The 16,075-nt window shown below is 38.1% G+C and overlaps 1 protein-coding gene across 3 annotated transcripts in view; it reads right to left on the minus strand.

The window, feature by feature from the left end:
* LOC128691772 (uncharacterized) overlaps positions 1-16,075 on the minus strand; it is a 58,660-nt gene that overhangs the window by 11,065 nt on the left and 31,520 nt on the right. For all 3 annotated transcript variants that reach the window (XM_070100991.1, XM_070100993.1, XM_070100992.1), the window contains exons 19-32: positions 12,667-12,794; positions 12,225-12,321; positions 11,724-11,849; positions 10,357-10,468; positions 7,855-8,025; positions 7,565-7,752; positions 5,810-6,002; positions 5,516-5,679; positions 5,002-5,191; positions 4,812-4,924; positions 4,512-4,731; positions 3,810-3,919; positions 2,506-2,620; positions 1,655-1,872 (exon numbers count right to left, since the gene is read on the minus strand). In XM_070100991.1, coding sequence (XP_069957092.1) covers positions 1,655-1,872; positions 2,506-2,620; positions 3,810-3,919; positions 4,512-4,731; positions 4,812-4,924; positions 5,002-5,191; positions 5,516-5,679; positions 5,810-6,002; positions 7,565-7,752; positions 7,855-8,025; positions 10,357-10,468; positions 11,724-11,849; positions 12,225-12,321; positions 12,667-12,794 — 2,145 coding nt within the window. The remainder of the gene's footprint in view (positions 1-1,654; positions 1,873-2,505; positions 2,621-3,809; positions 3,920-4,511; positions 4,732-4,811; positions 4,925-5,001; positions 5,192-5,515; positions 5,680-5,809; positions 6,003-7,564; positions 7,753-7,854; positions 8,026-10,356; positions 10,469-11,723; positions 11,850-12,224; positions 12,322-12,666; positions 12,795-16,075) is intronic.

Raw genomic sequence — 16,075 nt, forward strand, 5'->3', positions numbered from 1 at the left:
AGGATAGTGAGGCTCAAGTTAGAGTATGTAGGAAAGAGGGAAATTTTTTCCCAGTAAAAGTAGGCCTTAGACAAGGATGTGTGATGTCACCGTGGTTGTTTAATATATTTATAGATGGGGTTGTAAGAGAAGTAAATGCGAGGGTCCTGGCAAGAGGCGTGGAGTTAAAAGATAAAGAATCACACAAAGTGGGAGTTGTCACAGCTGCTCTTTGCTGATGACACTGTGCTCTTGGGAGATTCTGAAGAGAAGTTGCAGAGATTGGTGGATGAATTTGGTAGGGTGTGCAAAAGAAGAAAATTAAAGGTGAATACAGGAAAGAGTAAGGTTATGAGGATAACAAAAAGATTAGGTGATGAAAGATTGAATATCAGATTGGAGGGAGAGAGTATGGAGGAGGTGAACGTATTCAGGTATTTGGGAGTGGACGTGTCAGCGGATGGGTCTATGAAAGATGAGGTGAATCATAGAATTGATGAGGGAAAAAGAGTGAGTGGTGCACTTAGGAGTCTGTGGAGACGAAGAACTTTGTCCTTGGAGGCAAAGAGGGGAATGTATGAGAGTATAGTTTTACCAACGCTCTTATATGGGTGTGAAGCGTGGGTGATGAATGTTGCAGCGAGGAGAAGGCTGGAGGCAGTGGAGATGTCATGTCTGAGGGCAATGTGTGGTGTGAATATAATGCAGAGAATTCGTAGTTTGGAAGTTAGGAGGAGGTGCGGGATTACCAAAACTGTTGTCCAGAGGGCTGAGGAAGGGTTGTTGAGGTGGTTCGGACATGTAGAGAGAATGGAGCGAAACAGAATGACTTCAAGAGTGTATCAGTCTGTAGTGGAAGGAAGGCGGGGTAGGGGTCGGCCTAGGAAAGGTTGGAGGGAGGGGGTAAAGGAGGTTTTGTGTGCGAGGGGCTTGGACTTCCAGGAGGCATGCATGAGCGTGTTTGATAGGAGTGAATGGAGACAAATGGTTTTTAATACTTGACGTGCTGTTGGAGTGTGAGCAAAGTAACATTTATGAAGGGATTCAGGGAAACCGGCAGGCCGGACTTGAGTCCTGGAGATGGGAAGTACAGTGCCTGCACTCTGAAGGAGGGGTGTTAATGTTGCAGTTTGGGAACTGTAGTGTGAAGCACCCTTCTGGCAAGACAGTGATGGAGTGAATGATGGTGAAAGTTTTTCTTTTTCGGGCCACCCTGCCTTGGTGGGAGTCGGCCAGTGTGATAATAAAAAAAATAATCATGGTTACCCCAGTGGGCTCTGTTGGTGTAAGATAAGAGGGATGTTGGGAAGTTTCCAGCTAGATAATCATTAGCTCGGGTATTGGTAACTGGAATTTTACTGGAGAGATATGATCCTATATTTGCAAAGTCTCATCTTGTTAGCTGTATCAATAGGCTGGAGTTTCAGTTCATTTGGTTTAGTTGGGACAGTATTGCTAGTTCTGTTCAGACTGTGGTGCCTAGGATCTGAGCATCTTCCAGGTCTTTTAAATCTCTCATTTCAGTGAATATTAGAAAAGTCGCTTCAACCGATTAATTTGGCAAGGACTGACGTATAGAGTTTGATAAATTCTTTAGTTATTAAGCCCCTTCTATACTGATTGCTAGCCATAGCTGTATATACCCTAAACATTTCTTAGTCATACAAATTCTTACCAAAACTCCAGTTATAATAGCATCATGGTCCTTCCTCACTATGCTTGAGTTAAGCTGCACAATGTCTAAGCCATTTAGCCGGGAAGTGTGTACATCCCCCTGAACACTAAGGGTACCAGTTATAATCTTGTGTCCAGATATCTCTTGCAGTATCATGCCATACTTTACCACCAGATCAGACACAAGGACATCATTGATCTGCTCCACTTCCAAATCGCCTAAAAGGAAATAGGGAAAGTGGTCATTGTTGAGCATTATGGAGTAACGCTCCAAACCCAATGTGCAACCGTTTCCTAAACTTCAAAGTTCATAACTTATTTTTGGCCTGGTAAAAGTCAAGCCACTGTAGTTATTTGTGATGTTTAATCTGTGTACTGTACTTCAAGTTACACCAGTGGACACCAGCTGGAAATCACTGCTACTTTAAGTATAAGAAATGGCAACAGATAATAATATTTGGGTGGCAAGACTGAATTAGCCACCTGGCTAATTTCACTAACAATATTATTGCTTGGTTAATTATCTTTAATAATTTAAACTTTAATCCTTTAAAAAGCAACATTTGTACATGGGTAATTACTGATAGAATTTTCTGGCCACAGCCTAGTCATAAATAAGAAATTAAAATATTTATAATTTAATATGGAGCAAGTTTTATTCTTAAATTTCCCATTTAATGGCAGCCAAGCTGGACACAGCTTTGGGCTAAGCTTAGTAGTCCCTGTGTTCTCAATTTATGCTACCTTGGAGGGACTTTGTACTATAATGTAGCTTAAACAGCCCCACAAGTATTCCTATCTACCCCTCACCCTATGCAATACTTGCCAAAATGAAAAATTTCTTTTACCTACCTTCCACTATAATCTCTTCAAATTGCCAAGACCCAAAGAGGGTCTGGTTTTCACCAAGTGTTACCCTATTGGAAAAAACTGAAGCCAGATCCACACCATCTATTAAGCCAGATACCTGTAATATTTACATATTAACAATTAGCATTTCATACATGTAGAATATTATCAACCCTTTCATTCCAGGTATGGTTAATACTAGCCAAACTGCAAGTACAAACAACCATGCCCAGTAAATTAAATTTTAGACCTAGTTTTAAAAAGGTTCACCCTAATACAGCTAAGCTATAGAAATTTTTCAAATGAATTTATGCAATTTTGACAATCATAATAACACTACTGCAAACAAACCACAGTATGGGCTGGGGGGTTAGAACTTGTGGCAAATAAGTTAAAACTCCAGGGCAGCAATTAAGCCACTGGGCCAGTTTGCTACAATAAGATTTGTCCAACTATGCAATTTTAAATTTACAAGATTGGGTCTATGATCCAATAAATTTTATTTTAATTACATTTTCATAAATAACCTTCATAAAGGTTAAACCAGCATGCAAGAATGGCAAGCAAAATGCTTAAGTTTATCAATGTCAAGTTCAAATTCATCGCCCCAAAAATTAGAAGTTAGAAAATGCACATTTGAAGTTTTAATTACATACAGATCTTGGGTACAACGAATGCTTTTTCCATCAGTGTATGCCTTCCTGGTTTGATAAAATATTACCTATAGAAATGTTTACACGATTTCAACAATTTCATTCCACACACGAAGTCAAGTTATGAATTATTTACAGAAAAGTATTCCATATGGTAGAAAGACCACTTTGATTACCCAAAGGTTAGTAATGAGAGAGATCTAAACGGTGCACTTCTTAATTTTGGTCTGTACATCCCCAGAATGCACGCTAGCAGCAGGTAGTTTTACACTACTGAACAGGACAGATACAAGGAAAAAACCCCACCTCCATCCATAAAAGCAAATCCATTTTTTTTTTTTTTTTTTTTTTTTTTTTTTTTTTTTTTAAGCTTCAGCTTGAAGTTATTACAATAGGAACAAATACACAAATATCCCACACACAGAGAAGCTTACAATGATGTTGCAATCCAACAACCATTTACAAGTCATTTACAGAGCAACTTAAATGATCCAAGTCTGACCAAGATGTTGGTTTCTCAACTATGTGTAGGTTGTGTGTATATTGCTCATCAGGGTATTGTGCCTATTTGTTCTTTAACAGGAACAAATATTACAGCTGGAAAAATCTTCAACTTGGTAAAACCAAGAAAAGGATAAAATTGCTGCAACTTACCATAAGGTTTCCCATGATGTTTATGGGGGCAGTAAATTTTACATTACCAACAATTACTCCTGTTGCTGAAATAGGCACCAAATCTTGCAAGTTTATCCCACCCAGGGAGCCTGCAATTGTGGTAATTTGTTATAAGGTGCAAACATCAGTATGCACTCCATATTTAGTCATTTCATTAAAATAAATCTTTTTACCAACATCTTGTACATTAGTCAAATTTAAAAACATCACATATGAGAAAACATGAGGTTTCCAAGCAATTTTAACACTAGTAAACTAGAGTGTAACCTAAAGCCAACCCTTGACCCTGACAGTGTACAAGGCTCCAGGCAATTTTCAAGACTTGAGGGAAAGGGGTGGGGGGAGGGGGGAGGTGGGGGAGGGAGGGGGGGGGTTGTGCCTTGTATGCAGGAAAATCATTTTTTCAACAAATCTGCCATATCCTACCAAGGCAGGTTGACCCAAAAGGGAAAAGGAAAGTTTCCTTTTAAATTTAGTAATGCATACAGTAGAAGGGGTTACTAGCCCCTCCCTCCCAGCATTTTAGTTGCCACTTCCCAATGCAAAATGCATGAAAATACAGTACCTTAAATAACTTAAGGAAATAGTCTTTTCTAAACTAGACATGTGCATCATCCAACAAACTAATCCATTACAAGAAAACTTGTCTAGAACGTAACTCCCCAGTAGTATTAACCTCACCAGAAATGAAGAGGTGCTCAGTGTTGAAACCACGGGTAAAGATTTTGCGACCAGCGATAAAGAAGGTTCCACCGGTGGCAAGGACTGCTCTTGCAGCAACATCAGGCACATTAATGCCATTAACCAACACCTGACTCCCACCAATACCAGACAGTGCTTCAGTCACTTGCAGAACACCTACAATTAGTGGCTTGGTGAAGTTCAAGTTGCACCTTATCACCTACAAAAAACCAAAAGGACAACATGAAGTTTACAGAAATTTAAAATAAATTTACAATTTTGTAGAAAAAAAAAACTTACCGTTTCAGTATTGTCAAGAAGTGACAACCTGAAGAGTTCCTCAATATCTATCCCATCAATGGTCCCAACATGAAGATTGCCAATTTCGACATCACGCAAAAATTCCACTTGACCTGTTGAAAAATTCAAATTTAAGGTTTAACCTAATATTTTTTTTATATTTAAAATAAAAATTCAGTTTAATGCTAACCAGTAATTTCCTGGTGTGAAGACTTCAAGACTAGGGTATCGAGGAAATGCACGATGTCTATATTCAGTGCACCGCCAAGGATTTCTCTACTGGCCGTCGCACTGCCTGCTACTAGTAGCATTCCAACCTCCACAGGCAACTGGAAACTCATGCTCCCATTCTCGTGTTTCCAAATAGCACGTTCATTGGCCTGTGAAAGAAGACTAATTTTGGTTTAAGCTTTTAAACTTTCACAATGGTTGAAGCAGACGAGCGAGGTATGCAGTTTAAGCATATACTGTACTAGGCTTTTAGATTAACTTTAATAATGGAAATGAGGGACTTTTTACCTTCTTTAAAGCTTAAATTTATAGTAACAAGCGTGTTTAGGCACAGATACACAAGTACAATTATCAGTGTAAATTACCGATGATAACCCAAAGTGTCATTTGCCAGAACCATCAACTACCTCTTTTTAACACTAGAAAATTCAGGTATTCATAAGTAATTTCACTAAACTGGATACTCAACACACCTTCAAAACATCACAATCATCTAAAATGCCTCTGGTACTATTAAGTCCACCAAGGAAGGTTACATTCTGTGTGAATGTTACAGTGCCACTCATGTAAGCATCAGCATCAGTCAGCACCAGATCACTCATAGCAATGCCATCTATGATACTGGCAGACACGTCAACTGAAATATTTAATTCTTTAAGTGCAAGGACTACACAGCTATAAAAAAAATTCCAGAGATGAGAGACTGAATTACAGGGTGTTAAAAATTATTACATTCCAAAAAACTTTAAACTAGATATTTCACTTGCCAGCACTTATGCTATTGCTGAAAGTATAATGGCCAAGGATCGTCTGATCTGTCGACTTGGTGAGGATACGAGCAACAAGGTCTGCAACACTGAGGCCATTTATTGTGGCAGGGTCAAAATTTTCCTTTATATCCAGTGGCTGGAGGAAAGTCTTAGTACCTTGAATAGCACCATCATAGTCATAGGTCACCACCTGGAAATAAGTCTTAATTAAAATTTTAAACTACTTTTGTTGAAAGATGCTAAATACCATCTGAATCCAGATATTTACACCCCCTTCCCCCAAAGAAACACTTAGCAATACTTACATACATAGAACCTAGGAAAAAGTCAATCAGGTTTAATAGAAGTTAAACTTTATATTCCCTAAAGGGGGAAAATTTGTATAAACATGGCAGAGAACATTCTCCAGCATAAAGTGGAATTATTGCTATTTAAGAAGGAAATTTCTAGTTTATTCTAACAACTACTCCAAGCTTTCTAAAGCTATTCAACTAATTCAGATTTCTTTTAAAAAACTTGCTAAAAAACGATACGTATCCTACCACTAATAATGAGCAGCACCATGAGCTAATACCTGCTGGTCAAATTTAAGAAAAAAAATTCAGTCAATTTTGTACAGGATTTATTATAAAGAACAAAAATGAGATTTCACACATTATGGAAAGCCTCGTTTCACATGGCTTTTCAGGTAAAAATTCTTTACTGGCCAAAATTAAGAACTGACAGATTTAACAATACTACTACAGAATATATACTGTACACGTATGAAGCACTATACAAAGGAGATTAATCCTAAGGACTGTAGGAATTTAAGCTTTGGAACTATTACAATAAACACAAAGGTACACTATCCACCTTAAGCACTGAATCATGTACTGTACTCTGGTACCTTTCTATGTTCAGTTTATGAAACTATGGAATCAAACTTGCCGTAACTGTTAGGAACTAAAAGTTATCTGCAGAACAGCAAAGAGATTTCCTTAAATTCCAATGTTTTATAATCACAAAGGTGCTAGACTTATGATTGGGTAATGTTCTGACAAGCCTATTGTAAGCTGAAAATGCCTGGGGTATACCTGGAGGGTGCATCAGGAGTCAACGCTACCGTGGCCCAGTCCATGACCAGGCCTTGCTGTTTATCAGGGCCTGGTCAACCAGGCTAAATAACTAGTCACTGAATAAGTCAACAATTACTGTAAACTAAATACCAGTACTGAAAAGTAAATAAATGAATACTCACTTGTGCTTTATAGTAATCTGTTTACATTAAAGTTTTATCACCGATGTCATCATTGCTTAGTTCATCTTAAGTTAATTTTAAGCCAGCCCGTAATGCTATGCATAGTATAAGTGGCTTTGGCATACTACTCTTTTCTGTATTTTTTGTACCTCTGTATGTGTGCACAAATTTTTAAATAAATAAATAAATAAATAAAACAAGTTAGACTTAACTTCATGCTGGGTAATTCAAGTTTCATCTCCAAAGTAATTGCTTTAGCACCATCGCAAATTCAAAATATTTTAAGTCAAATCATTGCAAGTCAAGGAGCACCTGTATACATCTAATAATCTAGTGTATGTTCTTAGTCCAATCTTAACTGCCCACTTCAAAAGTGGTTTCCAATACATTTTGGCCAGGTAATTTAGGAGAACAGTAAAAACCTTTTATACTCAAGTAAATTGCTTTACTTTTTTAAATGCTCTACGGTTTAAACTGAAGACAAAGGACGATAGTTCAGGTAAATAGCTTACATTTGTAAGGTGTGTAGTCCAATCTTTCAGGTTTACTAGACCAAGAGAAGGAGCCTGGTTGAAGTGAACATTCTTCACAGTTATGTGCCCAGTAACTACTTGTGTTACCGAGGAAGACTTCTTGAGGGACCTTTCAGCAAGGTCATTAAGGTTCACTCCATCCACAGTACCAGCATTTAAAGAATAAACTGGAGAGAGAAAAAAAAAAAAAGGATAGAGAATGTAAACTACCACCTTAAAGAATTAGCACATTTAAAATTAACATTACAATAGTTTACTCTAGTTCATACCATCAACAAAGCCTGTGAACTGAAGGTCTCCTTTAATCACAGCTTCCTGGCCAACCAGCACCAGTTGTGAGGCAGCTGATTCAACATCCAAATCATTGATTGTATTCACTATCAAATTGCCAGATAATGTGATGGTTGTTGCTACAACAGTATTATGGAACACAAGATGACCTGAAAATTGAGACAAATTTGTGCACCAATACTTTTAAATAAATTCTGTTAAAATATCAAATTAGTTTCAGGAAAACTGATACTGCCAAATCCTTATCCCACTACACTTAATATTATCAAATTACTATACATAGTATGATCATTATTAGCTAGCTATTTACAGAACTATTTTATTAAATTCAGACTTATTTGCTGCCATCAAATAATTTCCAGCTATCTTAATTTATCATTAACAATATTTGCATTATTCATTGGAGAAATATGTTTAAACTCCATTAGTTAAAAAAGGCTACCTTATCTAATTTGTTCAGTCAAGATAGGGGTTTAATATAACAAGAAAAGTTGCCAAAGTTGGTTATAATCTTACCAGCTGCTGGCAAGTCTTCCTGGCTAGACTGCATTGGTCATACTAGCAATAAGCATCTTAGAGGCTATGGTTGAAAAGCACACATTACTAGACACTTAAGAACTGCGAAACATGTACACTTTTTTTTTTTTTTTGAAGCATTTAAGAGAATAAAATACCCTTCATTGGTGATGCATACATGTAATTTTAACAATCCTGGGTCTGGAAGAAGCATACCAAGTTTTCTCGTACTAATTGCCATGTTCACTAAGTACAGGCATACCTCATTAACCCCTCGACTGTCGCAACCCCAAATCATGCGGTGTCTCCTGGCGTCGCAAAATTAAGAAAATTTCTTGTGAAATTATAGAGAATCCTTTCCCAATTGTAATGACACCACAAGAACAAAATTTGATGGAAAACCCGACGGAATTACGCTCTCACGAAGTTAGCGACCTCGGCGATACTTATGAATCGGCGATTTCACCCACTTTGAACCCTATTATCAGCTAATTCCATTGCTCCAGTCGACCGAACTCATAGCTATTTCTTTAGAACTCCATTTTTTTTTTCTTTCTATCGACCAAGTACAAGAAATTGCCCATTTACAGATTTCAACTACCCAATAATGTGGTCAGAAATTTGCAATTTGGCCAATTTCACAAAAATTAAAATGCATGACAATTTCAAAATAGGGTCCAGAATGAACAATGCAGACATTCCTGGCTCTAAAATAACTGTTCATCAGTCACATCTCCAGGCCCCTCTGATATTACTCTTGCTTTCTATTTTGAATTTTTATTCAACCAAAAAAGAGAAGATTTACCGTTATGCAGATTACTGCAATAGTGTAATTGTATAAACAATGTCAACCCATTCATGACTGCAGATTAGAATGGCTACTTTGACATTTATTGGAAAATGAAGTTTGTTTACTTTTGAACATCGGCAAAAATCAAACATTTCCCCTACTTTGAGCTCCATTTCAAGGTTCTTTTCATAGTAAAACCAATCAAAATCACCTCTATTTCTATATGTTTTCCATTCTATCAAATGAGACCAAGAAACTAGAATACAACCATAATTACTATACGAAAATAGACCAAAAAGTTGGCAATTAACAAAAAAAAAAATTCTCATTATGCACTGCAGGACTTTTTTTTATACGGTGCACACTGACCACACAGACCCATTCTCTCACATGTGGGCCTACCAGCATTCTTCTGCTCGATTTGAAGCCGCTAGAATTTACAAGTATATATATACATCAAAAACAGTGGCTCATGAGACGTATATATACGACCAAAACAGCCAAAGGGTTAACCTGGAAATATGGCACTTTTCAATTATGTATTTGTTTCATGGCTTGTCTTTCTTTTAAAATGGTTTGGCAATTTTTTTTATACTGTTGCATATTTTTAGGCCTAGTGCTATTGCACAAAGATTGTAAACAAGTTTTTAGGCTTTTATATGAATGGTGACAGTCTAGAACCTAACAGCGAGGTATGCCTGTAGATACCTTTTGTGTACTCAACATAACCCTGTGGCCTGGTGGCTAAAGCTCTCGCTTCACACGGCGCGGGTCCGGGTTCAATTCCCGGTGAGGGAAGAAACATTGGGAGTTTCTTTACACCAGTTGTCTATGTTCCCCATTAGTAAAATGGGTACCTAAATGTTAGTCGACTGGTGTGGGTTGCATCCTGGGACAAAACTGACCTAATTTGCCCGAAATACTCAGCATAACACATGACTATGGTAGTACGTATGTCATTTATGTCAGATAGGCCTGTATACCTTGTACATGTACTTTTAGAAATAGATATTATGTAAGGAAAGGAAGAGGAACAAAGGTCTACAGTCACCCTAAGCCACACTTTAGACACTTAACCCAGGATAAGCCAGCTGCTTAAAACCTGCCCCAAGGCAACCTAGTGGTATGAAAGGCAAGTCATGTATGTAGTGACCAAAAGTAATTTTAAGCTTACCAGTGTGAGGGATGGATCTATCCAGCCTCATCAGGTCAGAAGTTATATTCAGACTATTGAGAAGACCATGCATTACCAAATCACCAACAACCCTGATTCTGCCATCAAAAGTCTGCAAAATAAAAATTATTACCCTTCTATTCATGTACTGTATACACATTTTAAGGAAATTTAGGTTAAAAAAAACTGAAAAATTGGTAAAAGGAAATGCTTTAAGCAACAGTGGAATCTTGCAAAATGGCTTAGTTTACTGCCAACAATATCACATTGCATTTTTGACAACAGTTAATATAAACGATTAACAGTTCCTCAAGTTCTATGTTTTCCAACAGGCCTGACATTACATTATACTCTTAGCATCACATCGATACAAATCAACAATATCTCTTGGAGGCAGGGAAGATGTTACACTTAAGAGCAATATGTGCTTTGATTATCATGCAGAGAATTTGCAGCACAGAATTATGAAGTTGGGGGGGGGGGGGGGAGATCACAAAGGAGACTCAAGAGCAGAGATGGTGTTGTCGACACAGTTTGGATGTCCTGCAAGAATGGAGGGGAATATAAAGGAAGGGGGGGGGAAGGACTAGAGGAAGTAGAAGGGGCAAGGACCCAAAATGCACATGAATTTTATGTAAACTACACTATACGTATACTACACAAAGAAAAGGTTGCTAGGGCCATCCTAGGAATGGTTGGGGAGGGAGGGGTATACATGTCCCATAAATAGATTTTTCTCAAAGCCCTGATTATCACCTCTTTACAGAAATTATAGCATTAGAATTATTCATTGAAGCCATACTTAAAATTTTTGGTTATAGACATTCAAATTTTTTAACTTTTGATTCGTATGCAGCAAAGAGGAAGAGTCAATAGCAAGTCTTTAAAGCAATATTAGGAAAGTAATTTTTTATTCCTAAGCAGCATACAGAAGGCCACTTTACCTCATGGCACAGTTTATATGTTAAATATGAATACTGCAATATCTAATTCCACAATCCCAAAACTAAAATTAGTTTGTATTGCGATATAGAAGAGGATTCCCAAATACAGTGGACCCCCGGCTTACGATATTTCATTCCAGAAGTATGTTCAGGTGCCATTACTGAACGAATTTGTTACCATAAGGAATATTGTGAATTAGATTAGTCCATTTCAGACCCCCAAACACACATACAAACGCATTTACATAAATACACTTGCATAATTGGTCGCATTGGGAGCTGATCGTAAAGAGGGGGTCCACTGTATTTGCTACTGTACATGCTTCGTAAACCAAAAAATTACTTAGTGACAACTTGCATCACTAGGTGAAGATCACTTGCATATCCACAAAATTCTTAGGAATATGGGAAAGGGGAACTTACAATTGGCGATTCTACCGTGTGATCCCCATAGAGTTTAACAGCATTTCTGTCAAGTTCGGACACATCTATTCCATCCACAGTGTTGGACATTATCATTTCCAGGTCACCTTCAACATGAACTGGTCCCTGCAACAGTTCAGTAATGAAGTTATGCATTTTTTTTTACAAAATCAACATGTAGCTTAAGACTTGGGCAACACTTGGGTATCTAGTGTGGAGACTTCAACTAGTGGCTTTATTAATGCAACACAATACTGGAGATGATAGAAGCCAAATTTGTTTTGGGTTATTAGTCAATCTTGAAAATGAGGAGTTCAGTGCATCAGTCTTATCTGAACATCTTCCAAGGCCGAGGGACTACTAGTCTCTGCATCCTCTATTGCACTCTTAAAATCAAAAAAAGCTCCACAAAAATACTCAGTGTTGCACACAAGTTTTTCCACCTAACTTACGCTATTCAGAAAATTTTCCATTTGCATCCAAAAAAATAAAGCTACAAACCTTGAATGTGTAGATTCCAGTTATGTATTGTTGCCCTGATGCATGAAGGTAGTCTGATATTTGGTTCCCATTAATACTTCTGCCAGTCACTGGACCGCTGGGGAAGAAAACATTGACATTTAGGATAAGCTATATTGCAATTACAGCTACTGAATGATTTAGAAGCTTTAACTTTAACCCTTAAACTGTCCAAACAGATTTACGTTCACATGTATAGTGCTCCAAAAGTAGATCTACGCTTTTTTTTTTTACGCATTTTCAAATAAAAAAACGTAGATCAAATTTTTTTTTTTTTTTTTTTTACAAGTTTCAAATTTTGAAAGAAAAATGTTTTTTACATACTTTCAAATGTTGAAAAAACGTAGATCTACGTTTGGACAGTTGAAGGGTTAAACTAATATACTACAAGGATTAACAGCACTTGTCCCAAAATACTAGGTACCGGAATTCTGCTTGACGAATATTAGTGCCAACATAGATGGTCTGATCAGTCGAATATCTCCAGTACTGGTCTTCAATTCCATCCAGTGCTAGACCATTAATATTTGTGGCAAAGATGTCCCCTGAACACTGAAAATAGTCATTACACAGTCACTGAAGTACCAAGTACAGTAAGTACATCCCAATCACCTTTCACTATAAACATTACATACTCTAAATGATCAAAACTGCCTGTAATTATCTAAAAGCATTTCAAGTATTCCCACCAACAGCATGGATTTTCAGTATTTTAGTGGATAGAGGGTCAAAGATTTTAAGGAGGGCAAAGGGCCACGAGTGTGGCCCCTATATTAAGAGTACCAAGTGTAAGAATTAGCACCTTTAGACCTAAAGTTAGTTACCCTTTAAGAATGCTATAAAAAATGAGTTGGGATGGGAGGGACACATTCACCTACTGGTCAGTGAATTTACTATGCAATTGAGCTATGGGTATCAGGAGTTAAATGCTGGAATATTAAAGACGGCCATATATAAATGCTCCATTCCTAGGTCAGCAAACTTTTCCCCTCCCTTTCCTTAACTACCAATGGTTCAAGAAATCTGATTAATGAAAAAAATGACTGGCTCCATTTAGCCAGCAATCTTAAGAGTTCCCAGTAGTAGACAGCCACACCCCCTTCCCCCACACGATCAATGGCAGACATACATTTTTTGGGGGGCCCTGAAGATTGAACTTACGGGAGCCCCATTTACGGTCCGTGACCAGAACCCCGCAGCCTGGTTACAGACAGGGTCACAGGGGTGCTGAACCCCGAAACTCTCCAGATATACTCCAGGTATTTTGCAAATTAAATGCAGCTCTAAATCTACCTGTACTGACATTATATAATCTTAATTATTTCTTCAAATACACTACATGTACAAGGTATACAGGCCTAGCTGATATCAAAGACACTACTGTACATCTTGTGGTACACATTTCCCTCATTCTTTGGCAAACATTTACTTAAAGGTAGAACATACAAAGTCAATGGGAAACCACAAACAAACATTTTTAAACATTTCTCTTAATGGGTGTCTACAGACATTCCCAAGGAAACAAATATTCAATGAGCCTATTTTAAATTAAATCCATACAAGTAAAATTGACAATGTTTGATTTGATGAAGTACCAGTACCTAAATTTTTTATAGGGAGAGGAAATAAGATTTAAGAATGAATTCAGAATGACTAGCAAAATAACAGGGTTAGTTTTCAATAAATGTTTAGCAGTAAGTCGATGCTAAAGGGAAATTGGCCAGATTTTTTTTTTTTTTTTTTATGAAGGGGGGGTGTACATCATATGGCATTTGTGGAAATCAGATTTTCAGTGAACATTTGGCATGATTGAAATAGAAATAATAATTGGATACAGAATATCATTCAAGTCCCATCCCTTTACACTAAATCCAATGTTTAAGATCAATGAATATACAGAGGACCCCCATATTCGCAGGTGAAAGGTTACGAGAACCTGCCACGGATAGAAGCAAACCCTACATACAAGTCATGCATACCTATTATAAAATTTAACTGATAAATTAAGCACAATAAGTGGAGAATTATCACTTTCACTGATGGGGAAACTTCACTGCTTCTATTAGTCTATGAAGAACTTCCACTATCACTGCTTTTGTACTTTGATGCCATTATTGAGCAAAATTAAGGGTTATTTTTTTTTTTAAGGTCATGGTGAACTGCAGATATGGGGGTCCTAATGTAGAGAATAAAGATGAGAAATCAAGCGTTAAGTGACCAAGCATATAATTCAGAGGGCTGGTGAAGAGAGGGGGGGGGGGTGTAGAAAAGACGGAAAGGAAAAGACTGGTGTATAAATCTATGGTGGAAGGTAGAAGTTGGGGGGGGGGGGTGGGAAGGGACTGTTCCAGGAATGGTTGAAAGGAGGTATGAAGGTAGAGTTTTAGGGGCTTGAGTATCCAGCAGTCTTGGGCAAGATTGTTGGAGAGAAGTACAGAGAAGTGGGTTTTAATGAATGCACTGCTGGAGAGTGAGCAGGGTAACTTATGAAGGGATTAAAGTAAATCAGTTAGCCAGACTAGTCTGGAGTGGGGATACCACAGTCTGAGGGTAATTAACGGGTGTCTGCACACTTTTGGAAGTAACCGAGTGAATGTTTTATTCTTCGTTACCCTGTCTTGGCAGGAGATAAAAAATTATCCTTTCTCTAGGCACTAGCCAGTCACTGGGACCTCTTTCTCTTTCTTTCAACACACCGGCCGTATCCCACCGAGACGGGGTGGCCCAAAAGGGAAAACTAAAGTTTCTTGTACATTTAGTAATATATACAGAAGGGGTTACTAGCCTCTTGCTCCCAGCATTTTAGGTGCCTCTTACAACACGTATGGCTTATGGAGGAAGAGTTCTGTTCCACTTCCCAATGGAGGTAAGGAAATAAACAAGAACAAGAAAGACAATAGAAGAAAATCCAGAGGGGTGTGTATATATATGCTTGTACATGCATGTGTAGTGTGACTTAAGTGTAAGAAGTAGCAAGACGTACCTGAAATCTTGCAGGTTTAAAAAAAAAAAAAAAAAAAAAAAACACCCAGACACCAGCAATCCTACCATCGTGTAAAAATTACAGGCTTCCGTTTCACACTCTTGGCAGGACGGTAGTACCTCCCTGGGTGGTTGCCATCTACCAACCTACTACCTGAAGAATTGAGACACTTATGCAACACATGGGAATCTTTATTGAAGAAACATTTCACCACACAGTAGCTTAATCAGTCCAATACAAAGTAGAAATGGGTAAGGAGAGTAGAAGTTTGAGGTAATCAGTCCCTCAACTTGGAATCGATGTGTTCAGTCCATCACTTGTAGGAAGTGCAGCACAGGGCCAGAGAGGTGGCTTATATACTGTGGTGAGACGAGTTGAAGCAGGAGGCGGCGGGATCACAGTGGGACCTGCCACTAGCGTAAGTAGGTCGTCGTCTGTAGGTTGGGCAAGCGTTGAAGTTTTTGTACCAAGATCCCATGATGTTGCAGTGTCTGACAGATGTGATGAATGGTTTTGAAAACTGAAAAGTTGAAGAATTGAGACACTTATGCAACACATGGGAATCTTTATTGAAGAAACGTTTCGCCACACAGTGGCTTCATCAGTCCAATACAAAGTAGAAATGGGTACAAAAACTTTAACGCTTGCCCAACCTATGGACGACGACCTACTTACACTAGTGGCAGGTCCCACTGTGATCCAGCCTCCTGCTTCAACTCATCTCACCGCAGTATATAAGCCACCTCTCTGGCCCTGTGCTGCACTTCCTACAAGAGTGATGGACTGAACACATCGATTCCAAGTTGAGGGACTGATTACCTCAAACTTCTACTCTCCTTACCCATTTCTA

The sequence above is a fragment of the Cherax quadricarinatus genome, chromosome 75, assembly GCF_038502225.1.
Source record: "Cherax quadricarinatus isolate ZL_2023a chromosome 75, ASM3850222v1, whole genome shotgun sequence".
NCBI classification, from domain to species: Eukaryota; Metazoa; Arthropoda; class Malacostraca; order Decapoda; family Parastacidae; genus Cherax; species Cherax quadricarinatus.